The 20737-nt window shown below is 44.2% G+C and overlaps 1 protein-coding gene across 1 annotated transcript in view; it reads right to left on the reverse strand.

Moving 5' to 3' along the window:
- Positions 1–311: 311 nt before the first annotated feature.
- Positions 312–20737, reverse strand: part of ANKFY1 (ankyrin repeat and FYVE domain containing 1) — a 32763-nt gene continuing 12337 nt past the window's right edge. The window contains exons 8-26 of the mRNA XM_027664449.1: positions 19751–19916; positions 17540–17744; positions 16655–16723; positions 15726–15925; positions 15201–15298; positions 14593–14818; positions 13570–13668; positions 13045–13198; positions 11969–12137; positions 10704–10822; positions 10222–10378; positions 9100–9300; positions 7692–7868; positions 7161–7308; positions 6840–6930; positions 6268–6392; positions 5910–6056; positions 5321–5411; positions 312–4021 (exon numbers count right to left, since the gene is read on the reverse strand). Of these exons, the coding sequence (XP_027520250.1) occupies positions 3889–4021; positions 5321–5411; positions 5910–6056; positions 6268–6392; positions 6840–6930; positions 7161–7308; positions 7692–7868; positions 9100–9300; positions 10222–10378; positions 10704–10822; positions 11969–12137; positions 13045–13198; positions 13570–13668; positions 14593–14818; positions 15201–15298; positions 15726–15925; positions 16655–16723; positions 17540–17744; positions 19751–19916 (2775 nt within the window). The 3' untranslated portion in view covers positions 312–3888. The remainder of the gene's footprint in view (positions 4022–5320; positions 5412–5909; positions 6057–6267; positions 6393–6839; positions 6931–7160; positions 7309–7691; positions 7869–9099; positions 9301–10221; positions 10379–10703; positions 10823–11968; positions 12138–13044; positions 13199–13569; positions 13669–14592; positions 14819–15200; positions 15299–15725; positions 15926–16654; positions 16724–17539; positions 17745–19750; positions 19917–20737) is intronic.

A 20737-nucleotide genomic window follows, 5' to 3' on the forward strand; every position in this document is an offset into this window, starting at 1 on the left:
GCCACTTGAACTGATTCACTCCAGGAACCAGCTCTGGCCTGGGGGGAGCTGGATTGTCTCACTGATTACAGATAAGTCTGGTATAAGGCATTCACATAAGGTACAAACTACAGGTCTTGTCAGCCAAAAGAATGTGTAGCAATTCCACGTGAAAATGAACACCTGGAATAATTTCAGAACAAAGAATAAAAGCTGTCATGCCCAATGGGATGCTGTATCTCTGGTTTTCCTTGTGGCTTGGAAGGATAGCTGGCAGAGGGGACAGCTCTCTCCAGGAGCAGATGTGTCCTTAGCAAGGTTTCACCTCACGATGCATCGTCTAGTTCTGCATTTTATTACAAGTAGAATCATTACACAACAAAGTAATGCATATTGGAAAAATACATTTTTACAATGACTCCAGACAAACATTGCAGATAAAATGCCATTGTTCTAAGACTTCCTTTTCTATTTCACAGAGGGTATTAGAAGGTTCAGAGTTACTTCTGTCACTCGTACAAGCTTTGATTTTTCTAGAGACGAGTTTGCTGCAGTACCCACCTCTGCTGGTTACAGAAAAGAGAGGACTTGCCTATTAACATTTGATCTACAGAACAATCCAGCCTTGGCCTCCCATACTGTTCCATGTTAGTTTAGAAGCACTACTGAGCAGTTGTACAAGCTGTTAATCTCCAGCACAGGAAGTCATTAAGGCATGTCAGCTTTTAGCCAGCGACTTACTCCGAGTACCTTGAACACCGACCTTCTCACTCCACTCAGTGGTGTGAAACGGTGACTGCACCTTGTACAGAGACACAGAATCTCAGACCACGTTTTGTGCTTGTGTAAGAGTGCTGGGTGACTGCAATCAAAAGGAATCCAGTCTCAGAACAAAAAAGCTACAGCACGAACCACCCGACCTCCCAGGCAGCCCTGCTGAAGTGCCTGGAGCCTGCTGTGGCAGCAGCACTTCCCAGGGACACCACTGTGTTTTCCATTTACCCTTTTGTTCAATGCTTGGCAGACTTGAGTCTGAAGTTAATAGATACCACTAAAAAGACAGCAGGGGGAAGGGGGTGGGGGGTTTGGTCACCACTGTATAATGCTACAAAAAGGGAAGAGCAGTTGTTTAGAGTTCGAAATGTGTTGACCACCACTACGTTACCAAGTGCCTCATTCACATTTGTACCCTGCAGTGGAGCATTGCCAGCAAAACTCCCAAAAAGTCTCAGAGGTCTGAGAGCTCAGACCAATACTAGGCAGAGTGTGTGATGGGCTGAGTCCCACCACTTGTTGGTGGAGTCAACCTCCTCAGCTGAACTAGAAAAGAACTGACTTGGGTTTTGGTTCAAGTTGTTGAGCTTTTCCCCTTTAGCTCTGGCAGAAAGCTATTCAGAGTTGGCTGGAAGGAAACTATCTCAAAGGCACTTTAAAATGATCAAATTTGCTGAATTTAGTTGCTTTAATGAACACTTCAGACTGTACATTTACCAATAACCTTAACTGTCATTTCAGACTTCAGTAAGAAAGCTGGGACAGTACTAGCTGTAAACAGCAAAACAGGAACACTACAGATGGTTTCCCAATCTTTCAGTTTTACACAGTTTTAATTAATATTCTACTTTCTAAAAGAGCAACTAGCCAGCCTTAAACTTGCCATTCAGTTGAGTTTTCACCAAATCCACACTTTTCCATCAGTTAAAAGCTTGCTTATTCTGTTAGAGCTGAGCTCCCTGTTCCTTTGGCCCTTCCAGAGAAGTCACTGAAAAAGTGATGTTTCAATGCTTTAGCACTTACATGTTGTGCAGTTTTCCAACTGAGTCCATAGGCTGTGGCCTTGGAAAACCACTCCTCTACCAGTGTCTGGAAGCATTCTGAGCACACACTTACCCCTCCACAGCTCTGCAGCTCCAAACCAAGAAGGAAGTCAACATGTTCCCATGGGACACACTACAGGCAGGATCCTTTCACCAAATTCACTCTCTCCACATTAACTTTCACTGCTACAGACTTACAGCCAGTGACACCCTGAAACATCAGAAAGCAATGGACTAAAAGTACAATGTTTGCCATCAGCTATTTCAAAGAACCCAGACTGTAGCTTGCAGCTGACTGACACCCTTAGTTCAGTCACCAACATTAACTGACACCACTATAGTCCCACATTCACTTACAATATTATGCCAGAGATGCACCATTTGGATTAGTAACTGTGTTAAGAGACCAGCTGTGTTACCCAGGGCATTCTGTTGGAACAGGACAGCAGCAGACATCAAACAGTGAGGCAAGTTTGTATTGTCATCCATTACTCTTCCTAGTGTTACAGGGGTGATTCCAGTTACAACATGTGCATATTGGGAGATCAAAGTGCAGATCAAGTGAGACTTGACGTGAAATTCATTGTGCAAACGTCAGCAGTTACACCCTCTCCTGTCCTCTCCTTGTACAAGTTTGAGAACAACCTCAAGCAAGTCTCCCCTACAGCAGCAGTCTGATTTATCATCTCATCTGACTCTTTAAGACTGACAAGTCACTGTCACCAACTGTCCATGTGTTCACTGGAAATAACAGTCATTAAATCAATGCACACCAGTTCATGGAGCACAGATGAGGAATGCTGAGCTGAGTCTAAACTGTGTTCATCTCTTGGGATAAAAACAGCCTTAACATGGCATGTAGTTTTGCTTAAGTACCCATTTTTCCTAACTGAAGCCTTTGGCCATCAAATCACAACTTGGTCTACCAGGAAAGTCCCTTCCTGTTTACCTGCACAACGTGGTGATGGGTTTTTCATGGATCAACCATGTTTAAAAGAGCATGACCAGCCTAGATTAAAATACTGCAGCTTACTCCTAATAGGAAGCCTCCACATACAGTCCCACTCACCAGCAATCCTGCTGAAAATGGACCCAAATTTAGTGTCTTGAGGTGCAGCACATTCTACACTGGCAGGGCTCCTGGCTCTCCCCCAGCAGTCACCAGGCTCTGTAAACCAAGGAAAGTGCTACTGTCCCCCTCATGGGATTCCTAATGCACTTCAGCATTTATTGCTGTACTGTGAGTTTGACTTGCCCAGGTTTAGTGTTTCTCCTTTAGCACATGCTCAGGCCTTTCAGCAAACTCAGCCATTTACACAAGTTCCCTGGACTGGAAGGACCAGCGACGGAAAAATGAAAGTGCAACAAAGACTGACAGTTCTAGCAGGGATGAGCAAGAGCATTTACTGCCTAAAGCAATCCTGCACTTCTCCTGAACATGCTAAAGCTGATGAGACTTTGCTGAGGAGGTATCAAGACGTGGGTCTGCAATTCTGACTGCTTTGCATCAGATGGTGTAAAGCTTTCTGTTGTAAGGCCACAATTCTCGAGCTATACTTAGAACTACCCCGGGTTTGAAGTGTTTCTTGAAATGAACAGTGGTTGCAACAGCTCAGTTTAGCTTCACAAGAAGTCTTCTCTAGAGAAGGGGAACATTTATCTTTAAGACAAAGCAAAGAAAGATACCTGGTTACCCTGAAACTTAATGCCATCTCTACTAAGCAGCCTGAAAGCCACAGGACTTAATAGAGTTGCTCAGTGCAAAGCACCATGTCAAGGACAGACCTGTTTTGCATCGATTCAAACAGTCTAAATTTCAGCTTCCATACCCCACTGCAACTAGAAGAGGGTCTAAGTTCTTTTGTCACTTGGTTGCCACGATCCATTCGAATTCCTAGTGAAGTCTATCACAGCCTGATACATTTACAGTCATACAAAGTCATTTATACCAGAGTATATCATAACAGGGTCCTTAATTAGTTCAGTCTATTGCAGAAGACATGTATAGGCCTCCTCTTCCCTATCCAGAGGGCTTGTAAGCAGAGCTGCTGTCAGGAGCACTGACTGGGAATCCCTTTACTTCCACAGCATACTAGGAGACTCCTCCCAGAGTCAGGACATCAAAGCAGATGTTGCAAACTCGGACTGGCTTGTTCAGATCAAATTTTATGATGGGAATCTCCTTTGTTGAGCACTTATGGCAGAGCAGGCGTCCACAGTGTCGGCTGTTGGGAGAAGAGGGGTGGGAGAAAAGTGAGTTCACACTCCTAATGAACACCAGGATTTTAGTCTTTGACATTCTTTATCAATGCTGTCATCACTAAAATGGACAGTACCAATTGAAATGTTATGTTTGTCTTGTGTCTTCTGATATCTCTCATGGAAGAGTTTACTAATGCCAAAACCACATGATGCTTCTGTACTGGTCAGTCAACTGGTACAACTTCAACTGATCCACCTGTGGTTTCTCTGGAACACTGGGCTAAGAAAATCTTAGCTTAACATCCCTCTAACCCAGCATGTTTTGTAGAAGGTCAGACTAGTTAAAAAAGGCAACTCATATCTACATAAGAACAACTCGTGTCAGCATTTTCAGCCCTTACAAACAGAACTCCAAAGCTGAGCAGGTAACACCTGCCCAAATCTCTCCTGTTTCAGAGCAGGTCAGCCCCACACAGGGCTGGTGTGCTCCCTCCTGCCTGTCCTGGATAAGGAACAGCCAGAGGGCTGTCCCAAAGGCTGTGTCTGGCTAAGCTGGGCTCTGGGGACAAGCAGAGCTGCAAGTCAATCATCTTGCTCCATAAGCAGTGAACAGCCTGTTGAGCTCTCCTGTATGGCAGTGGGCTGCACACCAGGATCTCCCCTGGAGCTGGGACACCTCTCAAGGCTGAGAGTGTCAGATACTCAGTAAGTGAATTGGGAATAAGTGCTGAAACCTTGAATCTTAGCTAAGTGATCTAGAGGATTGATTGCACATGTATCATCCTTTAGACATAAGCCATTGGCCAAGCCTGGGACTAAGTCTGGATCCAATCACACCTGAACTCCCAGCGAGAAGGAGTTTGGAACACAAGGGGTCTTCTGAGCCTCAGTTTTGTCTGACCCAATCCTCTATACAGTAAATAATCAAGTGTACCTTGCCATCAAGTCTTGCTAAACCACTGCCACATTTACCACTGAACTTTGTTAACTCACTGTCCTATATCAACACAATACACTGTTCTCCCTTTGAGTGAAGTGCATCACTCTTTCCATGACAACTACTGAAAGTGGGCATTTTAATCCTCTTTTACTACTGAAACTTGGACAGGATTTCTCATTTACAACCAGCACAAACTGCTTAAGATAAGATTTTAGTCAGACCACAAGTTACTGATCTAAGACAGGGTGGAATGTTTCAGCTGGATTAGTGGTTATACACCTGCATTAACATGGAGGTTCCCTAAACCACCAGGTGGAACAAGCCTAACTACATTTGGAAGAGGAATCTTTCCTTGTAAGCACAGCAAGATGGGTCACGTTACCAGTGATGTTTTCTTGTTGTGACTCCAAATTTGGCAGTGCATTCGTAGCAGTTGGAGCCATCACACCAGGGAGGTTCTTTTGTCAGCATATCTGTTAGAGGCAAAAATGTAAAGACAAAATGGGCTCAGATATCTTTTGAGTTCACTAAACATATTAAGGAGGATTTGTCCAGTTCAGGTTGCAGCCAGTACAATGGATCTAACTACTCTTGCAGTCTTGGTTGTAGACAATGTTTAGTTGCTTTCAACATCATCACATTACCCACAGCAACTACACACCAGCAGTTACAAAGCAGTGTCTGGGTTTTAAGCTACATCAGACTACACACCCAGCCATGAGTTTCCATGTCTATCCTTAGAGGAAAAGCAACATTTAAGTCTGACAGGTCTGCATTGTACAACTACTCAGCTGATAGTGAGAAAAACTAGTATTTTTCTACCCCCCCACTGAAAGTATTATAAAATTCACAAGTTCAGCCTGTCTGGAATTACTGTCAATTAAGTCAGCTGTCCAGAGTTCTTTCCTTCACTGAAGTATCCCAGAAGCCTAAGCTAAAAACACTTTCCCACTGCAGCCAGTGGCACTCACCCAGCAGCCTAAAGAGAAGCTGTTTTGTAGCAACTTGGTAGTTGAAGATGTTGACTCCCTGGTTGTTGTTGACTCCGAGCCGAGCCCCAGCTCTCACTATTGCACGACACAAGTTGGCATTTCCCTTCATGTAAGCCAAGAGCAGCACTGAAAAATAAAAGCCAGTTCCCTGCTAGCAGAGTGGTGGGCTGTGGTACCCTCAGTGCAGAGCAGCATCTTTAGGTTTTAAGTTTCTGTGCAATGTTTGCATCTTACTGTATTTAACATATTACTGCCAATTATTCCAGCTTTAAAAGTGACATAGCATGAATACAACTTGAGTGGTTTTCAAGTTTAACAGCTGTTGAGTCTCACCCACCTGTGTTTCCTTCAGCATCAGGTTTGTCTAGAGGGTACTCTGGCATACACTCCAAGAAGAGGTCACAGATGGCTGCTGCATTATCTTTCCCATATTGTCCCAAAATGTGCATTGGTGACTGGCCTCTGGGGAAAAGAGTTTGTTATCCTGATCAAAGTCTGCTTGCTACTGCAGTTCCTCATCCATGGTTCAGATTTAAACCATGCTATGCCTCAGTAACTCAGTACCACATACACAGAATGTTCTGAGTTGGAAGGGACCCAGAAGGATCATCAAGTCCAACTCTTAAGTGAATGGTCCATACAGGGATCAGCCTCACATCCTTGGTGTTATTAGCACCATGCTCTAACCAACTGAGCTTATCTCAACTGCCTACTTTAACTTTCTTTTCTTGGTGTATACATATAATTTCCACAGAATTTAGACACAGCATCATCTGCACACTTCACTCAAGTTTGTGTATAAATATTATAATACAAGACAAATCCTTGTTGATTTTTTAAACCAGTCATATAATCATACATTTTAAAACAGAATGTGGTTCTTTTAGTCCCAAGACTATAAATAATTACCTGATATTAAAGGCTTCTGCATCCACATTGCACTCTGTGAGGAGGACCCGGATGTTGTTCAGCCGGCCGTGCATCACTGCCAGATGAAGAGCTGAAAAGTAAAAACAAAACAAGTCCAAGACTCTGAATGTCAGCAATAATTGCAGCTGATAAATAAATTACCAACCCCCCCTTCCACTTCTCCCATCTTCCCTCTCAAAACCTCTGATTTCTTGGACCTTCATTCTGTTCCACCTCTGCAGAACAAGCCCTGTCAGTGGGCTCTCCCCACCACCAGACCTACTGAAGTGTTTGCACTGACTTGTGTAACTTGACATTTACCATTATTTCCATTTTCATCTACAGCTGCAAAGTCCACTCCATTCTCCAGAAGGACTGAGCAAATGGTGGGCAGGTCCTGCTGTGCTGCCAAGTGAAGGGCAGTCTGACGGTGCTTGGTCAGCTCGTTCACCTGGGCCCCTGCCAGCAGCTGTCAGGGTGCAAAAGGGACACGGTCAGCGACGCTTCCAGGGCTATTTCTTTATTTCTGTGAATGAAGCACACAAGACTCCACTGCACAGAGATACTGCAGGGCCTCCAGCACATATAAAACGCTGTCATTACTGAGCTGCTGCGACTTGTGTTTGTGTTCAAATGTGCAGAAACGGCAAGGGAAGGTTCTTTAGGTGAGTCGCACTGCCCAGGGATTGCTGCAAACCTGGGGGAGGCAGCTCAGCAACAGCACAAACTAAGGGAACTTTCTGTTTCACAAAAAGTGGTGTCACCTTCAGGTGCCTTCTCCAGGTGACAGGCACTGTGTGTTAAGCCACAAGGTGCATTTTTAAGCGGAGGAAAAGCGACTCCAGCACGTACCAGATTGCGCACGATGATCTCGGAGCCAGCCTGGACTGCCAGGTGGAGAGGGGTGAGTTTGGAGGCATCCTGGACCCTGGAGTTCACATTAGCCTGGACACTGATCAGGAACAGCACACTCTCAATGTCTGAGTTCTGAACAGCCACATGGAGGAAATTCCGGCCTTTGTTATCAACCTGGGGCAGAAAGGGCACGTGAAATTAAATCCATTACTGCTGGAGAACAAGTTGTTTTATGTAGTAGGACATATTTTCACTAGGAGACATTTGCTCCATCTACTTGAACTGTAGAATCTTGCTCCTTTCACTGGCTGACATGAGAGACTTATCTGTTAATCACATCTATCAGGTGATTTCTCAGTTCAGTTATCTGCTGCAACTGCTCACTCAAGCCTGCTGCAGATTGCTTTATTTCTACTTTATAACCTGGGCATTGCTTGACCACACACTGCAGAGTATTGTTAGACAGACAAAAGGTTAACAGCTGTTGTAATGAAGCACTGAGCAGCAGTTAATGATAAATTCAGTTGAATGAAACAAGCTTGAGTCAATCTGGCAGTTAATCCAGGAGAAGGAAGCAACATGCAATCCTGCCACACTGATGCAAAGTGTATTCACAGAACCATGGAATGGTTTGGGTTGGAAGGGACCATCCAGTTCCAACCCCCCTGCCATGGACAGGGACACTTTCCACTATCCCAGGTTGCTCCAAGCCCTGTCCAACGTGGCCTTGAACACTTCCAAGGATGGGGCAGCCACAGCTTCTCTGGGCAACCTGAGAATTCATTTTGGCTTAATACCAAGTACATGTTGTTCAACTTTGCCTTGAAGCTGATATTAAAGCATATTCAGAACTACTTGTATTTATAACTACGTTTTAGATATAATAAGAGCTCACTAAGCACTGAAATACTTTACTAGTAATTAAACTTACACAGGGTAGGAAGAATCTCCTGAACAGCTGCCTGAAGTGTCACACCAGAAGCCTGAAGATACAGTTGGAGATTTTATAGTTCAGCAAGGCAGCATAGCATCTATTTTTCAGCTATTTTAGGTCAGGTTTTCTGGTTTGGATAGCTTTAGGAGAGCTGGGTAATAGATTATTTCTGTACTAGTCCAGCACAAGACAAGAGCAGAGTTAGAATGTTCTCCTTATATACACATAGGCCTGTTCCTCAGTTTAGTACTGACAAGACAAGGTTTGACAAGACACTAAACCTTAATGTTCTTACTCACACATAGGACATACACCCTACAGTTCCCTAATAAATCCTGCAACAGACAATTTGGCATCTGGCAAACGGATTGCATGTACAGACACAAAAGGATGAAGCAGAACTGGCCTGTGGAACAACTGTTACCACAAACTAGTAACAGGACCAGCATGGTTTGAACACTCCCAGCTTACCTGTTCAGCAGCTCCTGGTTCCCTCTTCAAGATTGCTTCAGCTGCTTTATTATTTTTATATGTCATGGCACAAGCAAAGGGAGTCATTCCTTGCCTGTCACGTACATTCAGCTTAATATCTGGATGTGAAATCATCAGTTGAATGATAACATTATGCTGGTTGCTAATGGCAACATGGATTGGAGTTCTTCCTTCTGCATCCTAGAAGGAAACCAGGAAGTTTCTTACGTGAAGATTCAGTAATACACAAGTTCTTCCCTAATTCTGAAGTGTCAAGCAAACTTGACAGTTTAGTTCTGTGACACACCCAGCTGCCTTCAGCAGGGACACCAAAGAGCTGCAGTGGGAGCTCAAAATCCACAGGGCAAGAAAAGCAAATTGGGATTTGTTTCTCCAAACAGGTTGACCTCAATCCTGTGCTATAGAGCCGTTTAAGTAGCTCAGTGTAACATCTCCCACATAGTCATTCTGGGGGCAGAGATGAGCATTCAAATTTAACAGCAAATTCAACTGAGGTGTTTAATCATTTGTCTGCATCAAGCAGCAGCTTACAGCCATGGCTGCTCTGTGACTGTGTTCTGTGATTCATTCTGATCTCACTTTCAACAGCATCAGGACCTAGAAATGTTACCCATTCATCTCCTTTGTTCTTATCTGTCAAGCTTTCTGTCTAAGGATTACTGTGTAATCAAAAATGAAGTGTAACTCATACTTACATCACCTCAGTTTACTCAGTAACAGAAGACACTTCCCAAACACACTGCAGTGGAGTATTATGGAGTTTTACACTGTAGCTCATTTAATGATTAATTGCAGCAGAATAGAGCCCTGCTTCTTCCTTTAATTCACAGTAAGGACAGAGGAGCTGAATTCTAATCATTACATCAGAAATATAACACTGTACCATTATTTTCTTTCAGCACAGCTTCTGGAATTAACCCACCATATGGGCAGATAAGCCCTAGACCTGATAACAAGGGACAGGAGAGAAAGCAGAGCTGCACTGGCTCATATCTAAGCAGGATGTTCTTTTCCCCATCAAGCAAAACACACTGCTGAGAGGAAACTACATTAGAGGCAGAGAATCAACTTTAAAAAATTGTGCACCGTTTCTCCACACACCTGAGCATTGACATTGGCACCAAACTCCAGAAGGCACTGGATCACCTCTTCTAGTCCCCAGCAGGCTGCCAAGTGTAGGGGTGTCTGTCCATCATGAGCTTCCTCTTCCCCTTCTCCATTCGGGCCTGGCTTTCTGGGACTATTCACATCACACCCACTGAAACACAACAGTCAATTCATTATGTTTAATACAGACTTGAACTGTTTCAAAAAGGGTCAGAAAAAACTTTACAAGAGCTGATCCAGCAACTGCTGACACATCCTACAAAAGCACAAACTCCTGGGTTTAGTTTGACTGTGGTCATCAAGACCATGATGCTAACAGAGATAACAGAATGTGTCTAAGATTAGTCAGAATTCCTGAAGTCCCACCCACCAAAAACCTGAGGAAGCACATACTTGTTACTGACTTAAGACAGCACTCAATGAACTTATACCAGGGACATACATGTACCCATCAGAAGGTTTGGGAAGTCCCTGACCTGCGGATCAGGAAGCACCCGATCTGTTCACTGTTCTCATCGATAGCCCTGTGCAGAAGGGTTTGGAAGCAGCCACTCGGCCCCGGCCCCCAGCAGGTTGAATCACAGCCATGCCTGACCTGGAAGGAGAAGCACAATGAGGCAGTGAAGGTTTTTTTATGTCTCCAGACTCCTGCTCTAGTCCCTGACTAATGCTTCTGGAACACTGTCCCTCACAGGTAGCACCTGAGATGCCTTGTCTATTCTTGTGGCAGTCACTGAATTTCAGGAAGCTGCTTTAAGGTCTTCCAGACCAGTACTTTATTGGTTTACTATGTAATCCTTAATTAGGATTTATTAACAATTCAAATATTCACCCATATACTTTGATAGACAGGTCTTAGGCCAGTTGGACTGGTTACCTCACTTTCAGCACCTACAGCAACTCAAGCAGCATCTGCAGACATTGCCTTTGAAGCTCTGGCCCATTTACCTGCTTTTCTATACATTCAGCTAAACAGAGAGTTTCTTCCATGAGTTGTACTGCTAATATTGGTATTCTTCTACTAGAGAACTGCAAACTTGAGCAATGTGGCACTTAAGACTTGTTCCACTCCACTTTACAAGGTTTGCACAGGAGTAGTTGCAGTGTTGACCCCAGAAAGGTTCTTATCCAATATCAGCACAAACAGTCAAGTACCGTTACAAGATTTATTTCTCAGGTCACCAGCACAGCTTTTAAATACTTGTCTCTAGCAGACAAAAACTGGGTATCAGAGACAAAAACTTTCAAGTAACTTCCTTATGAAGAAGACAGAAGGAGGTCTACTTCAGTCTCCTAAGAAATCTCCTCTTGGATCACCTGTGCCTGAAACTAAATTTACCTTTAAAGTAAATATAAGCCTTTAAAGGCCTTCTTGATGCAACTTTAAGATGCAATAAGAGCTAGCACTAACACACAGGCATGTTCAGTTTTATTCAGGAAGCTGATCATTACACAAGCCTGGTATGCCATGGACTGATGCTTTCAGTGGATCTTTACTCCTTCCAGGATCTAGATAGCACATTCTATAGTATTTTATTACAGTGGCTGCAAGAGATTTGGCTGTATTTATAAAAGATTTCTCCACAAAAGAGGGACCTCTGGTGAAAAAAACCCTCTAAAATTAGTGATATTGGACCACTCTGTTCTTTTCATGCACTGAGTTTTGTTTTGCTGATAACCTCTTTTGTTGCTAGCAAGGTGCACAAAACTGAGACTAAATTAAGCCAACCGACAGTCTTACCAAAGTTGATGCAATATCTTCCAGGTTGTTTTCCAAGGCAAGCCACAGGGGAGGATTTCCTTTCTCATCTGGCACGGACATGTCTGCTCCCCTGGTACAAATGGCATCCACCACGAGAGGGAGCTGGTTTTTGATGGCCAACTGCAGGGCTGTCTCCCCGTCCTGTGTCCTGCAGCAGGGACAGTTCCAAGTGTGTTACTACAGCAGTTTACTGAGAAAGCCAAAAATCCCCTCCTCACGTGTGTATTTCTGCTGTGGTAAGGTCATTTCTCTCCAGCCAAGCAAACACACCACGCTCATATTTCATCACAGCTTTGTATTTACCTTTCTTCCCCCGTTTAGCAGCAAGCGATTGATTTCTAAAGTTGGAAAAGTGCGTGTTCTTAGCTCAGAGACACTCACTGCCTTCAGTGCAGCCATTATTTGAACAAGTTCCTTCAGAGCCAGCCTGCTGCCACAGCAGAGAACAGCTTTGTCTGCAACGTGGCAACACTTCAAGCAACAGTCAAATACCAACTGTTAAAAGCCTGAAGTTAGAACAGCAGCATTAGGCAGTTTGTACCCGTGACATTCATGACACTATAGCTTGCCAACTTTCACAGCCAGCCTGTCAGTCATGTAAGCAGACAAATGTTCTGTTAAGTCTAATATCAAGTTGTCTAGGAGATACTCAGGAGGCAAGTTCTATTGGAATCTTGTTGCTGGACCTACATCTAATTGTTTCGGATGGTGGCAAACACGCAGCTCCAACAAGCTGGCAGATGGATGAGACTATGGAAGTTCAGTGCCTCCAGGCCTCTCTCTAGGGCTTGAGTCTGTTACAGAGGATTCTGTCTCACTTAGAATTAAGTGGCACCTCCTTCTGCAGCCACTAGAGGAGGTACTGACCAACGGAGCTACACACAGGTCCAAGTTCACACATGTAACCCCTCAGCTCTAGTGCCATAAAACTGTGCCAAACACATAACTGCACAGATCACAGCCTGAAACCAACTTCAAGCCGTTATACAAAGGCATTCATCACCACCTGCTCTAGAGACTCATGCAGTTGAGTGCTGGATCAGTTAGGATCTTACCTGACATTTATATCTGCCTGATGTTCCAGCAGGAAGAGGGCACTCTTACTGTCCTGCCTCTGGATTGCCATGTGCAGCAGAGTCTGTCCATCTGACATGGTGTCATTGATGGAGGCCCCAGATCCCAGCAGCTGAGCTGCTATGGTGTGCATGCCTGAGGAGGTCAAGCTCATTAGTATTTTACTCTTGGGTCTATAAAGCAGATGCACTGAGGACTAACAGAACAGGGTTAACATGCTCAGACAATACAGTGATCTGATAGGAAAATAAGTAGGGAGTTCACAGAGGAAAAATTCCCCAGAACTCTGAGTACAGCTGTGGGCTAGAAATCTTTCACTAAGTCACAGGTGAGCACTCATTTCTAGAAGATGAAGAATCATCTAAAGCTCTCCTTGACAGCTCCTCTTCAGCAGCACAAGCCAGAACATGAACACACACCTGCTGTTTTATCTTTTAAAAAAACTCCTGTTCACATCACAGCTTCCATATTGTTGTGAATTCTCATCTTGTGTGGAGGGTCCATACCTGTCCAAAGAGCCAATCCCAGCACAGTCTGGTCTCTTGAGTCCTTCAGACTAAAGTCAGGAATAATTTGCAAGTTGTTGGTGGCATGAAGAGCATTAGCTACAAAAAAGCATCAGGAATTAGAGCATTCTTGTACTTGACCTGCAGTCACACACTGAAAGCTGCTGCAGCAGCAGTGTCACATTTTGAAGCGGGCTGTTCCTTTAGCAGTCAGTCTGAAAGATCTGAGCAAGATACCTTCAGCTTCCCTGATCTGATACTGCTTAGGATTCAGACAGTATTTCCACTACTGCCTAATCTTAATACTTACACTAAAGAACATTCAATTCTCTAGCTAAGAGGCTTAACCTGTCCCTTTCTACCTGCAATTCCAAATACAGTGGCACACACAAAGCTTTGAGAATGAAGAGTGGAGGCTGTACCACAGTGTGGTGGCACCATCCCTCCTCCTTAGCTCCCTGGGATGGATGATATTTACCCCAATTCACCTACTCCCTTCTAAATCTCACTTATGGTAGGAGACAAAGCTGGCCTTCCTTCAGCTGTCAATCTCCCCTCCTGCTGCTAGAAAGAAGCTGAACTAACAGCATTTGACAAACTCATCTGCCAGTATTTGAGTACTCAAGTTTCAATCCTGTTGTAACTCCAGCATTACCTCGTACAAAATCCTCTTAGTAAGAGTTAAGGGAGGCAGAAATCTCACCACAAAGGTGCCTTTACCCAAATTTTATTCCAGTATTTACCTGAAGCAAATGCTTTGAAGGGATCTCAGTTGTACAAGTAGAATAGAACCCAGGATTAACTGTTCAAGTCCATTATCTACAGTGGAGAATTTACAAGCACTCACAGGCAAAATAATTTTCTAGTCTTAAGAAGCAGATGATTTTGAGTTTAAGACTATATTTAGCCTGTCTTATTAACTGCTCTACTTTAAAAATGCTTAGTTTGTCAAACACAGCTCAGATGCCATCTTGACACACCAACTTCCTACAGTACCAACAGTCTGAACCAGGAAACACCCACCTTTTTGTTCCAGGATGACTGACACCACATCTGGGTGATTGTAAGCAATGGCCATGTGGAGGGGAGTTTGCAGATAAACATTCTCTGCTGTTGGAGGAGCAGATGCATCCTTCTGCCCAAGCACTGCTTCTGCTGTCTGGATGTTGGGATTGGCTCCTTGCTGCAGGAGTTCTGCTGCCAGGTTTGCCAGGCCGTGCCTGCAGGCTGTGTGCAGGGGGGTTTCTCCCTTTAATAAACAGGGTGCTGGGTTAACAGCTTGAGACATGCAGAGAAGCAGCTTTTAAACTACTATTCCCACAAGAACTGGTGTGAAGAGCTTCACTCCTAGTAGCTGAAGCTCCTTAGGACTTACAAACTCCTTAAGTCAGCTTTTATTAAGAACTATCACACCAGGCACTGAGGGAGGTGTTAGAAGCACGTTAACAACAGCTGATGCTGCAAGAACAGTGCCACAAGAAAGGTCTGATCACCAGTAAATACCTGAAAACATGCAAAGGTTCACAAAGTGCTCCAACTTGCTTTAAGCTACAGTTTAGCAATGAGAGATCTCTGCTGGCTTATTTCTGAAGAGCAGTAAGGAAACTTCCAGTTTAAGTTTCTGTTTTTACCCGTTTGTTTTGGTGGTTGACTTTTGCTCCGTGAGTTGCTAGGAAGAGAGAAGCTGCCTCATTTCCTGCACCAGCTGCCCTCTGAAGCAAGCAGTTTCCTAAAGAAAAACCAAGAACACTGCCAGAGTGCTATTCCAACCACATTTTGATACTAACAAACGTGCTAACACCTTCCCCACTACCTTATGACATTGAAGTTTGAAGTCAACAAAGAAAATCTTGCCTATTAGTAGCCCCCTTGCAACTCTGGACTGGACATGCATTACCATTTAGCAATTACACATTTTGAAACTCTAAAGAGGATATTAGAACCTGGCAATGAGTCCAGATTTTCTGTCACTTCCTGCAAGTCCAGCTCAGCCTGGGGCTGTCAGTGCTCCAGCTCTGGGTAAAGCTGCTACCACCTCCCATTTACTGTGCAGCAAATGCTGTTGAAACCTCATCCAGCTCCTCTGAGTGCAGTCAGCATCAAGCAATTAACTTACAAGCCTTTCACCTACACAGAAATACAAACCTCTGGTTTACCTGTCACTGTGTCTGGAGCATCTGTGTTGCTGCCTCGTTGGATCAACCTTGCTGCAAAACTGTTCTCATCAAAGGAGGTTCCATTCACAACAGGGGCATCCTCAAAGGGGTTCACAGACTGATCAGACGACACAGTGATGTACTGAACTGCAAGCCACAGAGCTGTGCTTCCTTCATGATCCTTCAGCTCCAAGTCTAGTCTAAAAATAAGAGTTAGTGTCCCCAGTTTATACCTTAAAAAGTGGTTCCCCATCTCAGCTTAAGTTTCAAGAGGCTGAACAGCTGTACGAGCTCATCTCGTACCTCACTGACAACTCCTGCTTGCCAAAAAACCTACTGTAGCTCCAGTTACCTCAGAGAATATGGGAATACTCTGAAACAAGCACAGCACCTTCTGGGACTACCAGAGTCAAGCTTATTGCTCCCAGGAGAAGTGTGGCCCTGGTAGATCTGGGCTCACACTAAGTATAGCAAAGAGGCAACTCCTTTTGGTATTTGAGTGAACTGTGTGCAAGAACTGCAAATTCAAATGCAAAGAAACTGAGTCAAACAAAGTGTTCTGCTTCACCACCCTAAGAAGTCACCTGTGGCAGCTTTAAGCAGAACTCAAGAACATATTGAGACATTTCAAGAGTATTATCACTCCTTTTAGCTCCACTACAAATGGATGTTACTACATCACTTCACCTTTGAAATCACTTCACCCTCTTTGAAAAACACAAGAGATGCAGTTTGCTGCTTCTCTACAGTAGGGCAAAAACTCACGTGGCTCCTGGCACCTTTAGTTATGCAAAGCCTTTTACACTTTTGCATCCCAAGTCTATTATTGGTCTTACTATAAGGCAAAGAGGCACAGAGGAGTTGTCAAACCAGGTTTCATCTCTTCACTGTACAAGGTAACATGTGTTTTACATGTAAAAGGAACTTACTGCTTGCACTGGAGCAGCTGACTGAACACAGGCTCGTTCCTGACCACGATGGACACGTGTAGTGGGGTCCTGTAATTGCAGCAAAAACGTCCAGTTACATCAGGAACAAGAGAGACACTTGATTTTATCCCTGGTCATCAACATGCCCCTAAGATTTATGGGCTTAACTTCTGTCTTTTCTTTCAGAAGGGCACAAACACATCTCGAAACAAAGAGCAGTCTACTCTTCCAGTGGACACACTTTCAAATAATTTGCTGTAAGCAACTCAATGACTCAATGTAAGAGTGAACTTTCAAGGAAGAAGCACAAGAGCTTGATCTATTAGAACTGTGTACACACAGTTCTTGTGCTTCTTGTGCCCTGGAGTGTATCAGCTTGTGTATAGCTGCTCCAAGTCTTCTATATTATTTTATACACTTGTTTGCCAGCCCAACCTAACCTGTGAAACAGCTTCCTGAAACAGGCCCTGCACTTCAGATGAACACACTGCACATACTGGCTTGCTTTGAGGTAATTTCAGTTTCCCTGACAGCTTCAAATGGAAGTACCTTTCAGGAACACTATTTGGCATCTTAGCTGGCCTTCTTTACTGTTCAGTGATTCAATAAAGGCAAATTAACTGTGTGCCATGTGTCCTAACACCATCATCTCACCCCAGCTTTCTGCAGCTGGGCTATGTTTAATTGGCCATGACAGGGATCCATTCAGCCTGCACAGCTTTCTGCTCTGAGTGCTGCCCACAGGTCTCCAACTGGTCCATGAATTCACCCTCCCTGCTTCCCAGTCTCACCTGTGCTTTGCTGACAGACCTGAGCAGGTTCTCAGCACCTGATCAGCACAGCACTGTCTGTTAAACTGCTGACTTGGCTTCCCCCAGTATTTACCTGCCTTTGTTGTCCTGCATGTTGGGGTTGGCTCCTGCCTGCAGGAGGGACTCTGCAATCTGTGCCATCTCTGCCATGACATCAGGTGAGTGTTTCTTGGGGCTGTAGGATGCCACGAGGTGCAGAGGGGTCTCCTGGTCCCCCAGTGTAGCAGCATTCACATGGGCACCGTTTTTAATGAGAAAGTTTGCAGCAAATTTATCTCCTTTGGGGAAACAAAACAAGGTTATTTGTGGATAGATACCCACTATGTACTTTATACTCCAGAAAACGGATACAGAGGAGTTCCCTTCAGACCATACATACAAGGGTCTGCTCCTACAATGCCTTAGCAACAGGCAACTTCAACCCTTCACTGCAAAGTCAGGACTAAAATATTTCACAAGCCCTTGGAAAAAGTGTTTTGCCCACAGGTGACTCAAGTTCACACACAAGTTTATTATTATTGTGATACTGAATTTGCCAGTTCCTCCATCAAAACAATCCATTGCTGCTTTAACTGACCACTGGACAAACTGTGATACTAAACATACAAGTATTGTTTTGTACAAAAGGTACCATTCCAGGGCATCAGTCAGAAGTGTGTAGTTGCAGTCAGTCACCTGTTCAGTCCTGCTACACAAACCAGCAGTAACACAGCCTTTGCTCTGGAAAGCTTAGCTCCATTATATATAGGATAAGGCCTTCAGCAGTTCAAACCCACCATGCACAGCATTCCCAAGAACCCCCTCTTGAGAGCTTCTCAGGAGTCAGAGCTCAGGCCCATTGAGACACATGGAAGCTTGGACTTGAACCACCAGGGTGCAAAGAATGGCCTCAGGGTCATATTTCACATTAACCACCCTCACTCCAAAGACTACCTTGAACAGACACAGTCACACCTTGTTTGGCCTGAATGCACAACTGGAGAACAAAGAACAGTGTTCCAATCTATACTGCTGTATTATCTCTGCCAACGAAACCCCAAATCCCATTTTCTGATTCCCATGTCTGACATTTCCAGCGATCAGAAGTGATAAGAATCATGTGGCAAGTTCAGACAATTTGCTTTAGCTCCATTTCCAGAACATGTGATAGTTAACAGTGACTGATTCACTGAAGCTGTGGTTACTGAGAAGCAAGCATTCATTCTCACAGCCCTAGCAGACAGCAGAACAAGAGGACAAATGCCAGCATTAAGTATGAGGAGCAGCCTGCTGCAACCTTTGCAGTGCTCTACAGGCCTGCAGCCACCACCACACTGACCTATGCCTAGAAGGTCTCCTACTCCTGCTCAAGTTTCATTCACAGGATCAGCCACCAGCTTTACCCTGTTTAGATATGTAGGAAATTAAAAGAAGAAGTTGGGAGCTGAGTTTAAGTTTTTTGAGCCCAAAATAACTTCTAGGAGTCCCAGAGAGTTTGCTGTTAAAAATAAACTCAGGCTTGGCTTTCTGGAGCAGAGCTGCCAAAGACATTGCAGGAAACCAGCACGAGGTGTTCACTGCAGATTTTTCCCACACTTTGACCACAGGCCAAGATGCTGCTGATCCAAAGCCTTCAGAGTGCTGTGGCCATGGCAACCAGGTCCTGCTGTGCTCCAGTTCTCATCAGATGCATTTCCCACTCTAAGGTGGAGATCAGCTCAACATAACCCTGCCGTTGTACTCAGACTCCAGTGGTAACTACACTGCTATTCAGCAGAGCTTTGAAAATACTCAGACTGGACAGAGGCACCTCCACTTGCTCCTCATCTTCTTTCAATCACATTTTCCTCCTCTAGGACTGCTGTGCAGTAGCACAGACCCTTGCTGTTAACCAGCACAAAGAAGCATACGGTGCATTCAGTCCAAGTCTAGAAAAAGATTTCATCTTTGTGACTCTCATGTTGTCACAGTCAATTCAGCTATTTGTCACACAGACACGGTATTGTCAAATTAGAATATTCCCAGTGTCTCCCTACATTTCTTCCTTTAGCAGGCAATGTTCTACTGGATTGCACCTGGATGGCAAGTAGCACAAGTTTCCCCAGCCAGCAGCCTGGTCTCAGATCCAAAGAAGAGTCTGTTTGCTTTTAAGTTTAAAAAAAAAAAAAAAAGAAACAGGACAAAGTCCATCCTTCACTACAATCTTCTAACTGAAGTGACAACTACAATGTGACACAGGAATAGACTTAGGAATCATGCTGGGAACAACTGGAAGTTAATACAGCTTCATATCCCATGTCCTTACCCCTCTGGATGGCTTTGTGCAGCAGACTCCAGCCTCTCGTGTCTGCCCTGTCCACGTCAGCCTTGTGGTTGACCAGGGTAGTGGCAATGCCCTCCAGCCTTTGGGCCAGGGCCAGATCCAGAGCAAGGTCTCCATTGTGATCCAGTTCATTGAGCTTCCCAGGAAGCTGCAACACAAACACGGTGCACTGACACTAGAGACAGGCTCACCAGCCCAACTGAGTGTTTTACCAGCCCATTCCATGATCAGCACAGTCAGCCCTCCAGCTCCAGTGCAGAATCCTGCTGGTGTGTTTTGGTGAGGGCTCCCTGCACAGGGACAGTCACTGCACCACAGGCAAAGCTGCCCAGAGGGCTGTTCCATGACAAATCAGGAGCTGTGTTTGCAAGCCTTGTCCAACTCACAGAAAACAAGACTAGTTCACTCAAACATGTCACCAGACAGGCATATTCAATGTAGGAAGAATCATTCAGTTATTCCTTTAAGATACCTCAAATCTCAACTGGATTAGCACCTAGGGGTGCTACATACCAGCAAAGTCCCAGCTTCCAGTTAAGATCTGAGGCAACTTAAAGTACTAATTGAATAATTCTTGATAATTCTTAATACATGAATTCTACATTCTCCCTTGTTGGAGGACATCTTATTTGCTTATTTGTTTTTCACCCAAACAGAACAAACAACTGTTACTTCAAGCCTTCAACAGAAGGGAAAGCATTTGTTCAAAGAAATGATTCTTACTGAACTGCCATAAAGCAGCAAAGTTGACTATTATACCATTCAGTTTTAAATGTACATGGTAATATCAGATAAGGGATTTTATTACACACAGTCTGTTGTATGCAGGGTGTTTTAGAAATGTTATGAATCACTTCTGAATTATGTCTTCATGGAGCCTCTATTGCTAGACCTCCATTAGGTACACAGAAGTAGCTGTGGCAATATTAAACATGCAAGTTAAGAATATTAAACATACAAGTTAAGAAT

Source organism: Corapipo altera, unplaced genomic scaffold (assembly GCF_003945725.1).
Source record: "Corapipo altera isolate COAL_440 unplaced genomic scaffold, ASM394572v1 181b, whole genome shotgun sequence".
NCBI lineage: Eukaryota > Metazoa > Chordata > Aves > Passeriformes > Pipridae > Corapipo > Corapipo altera.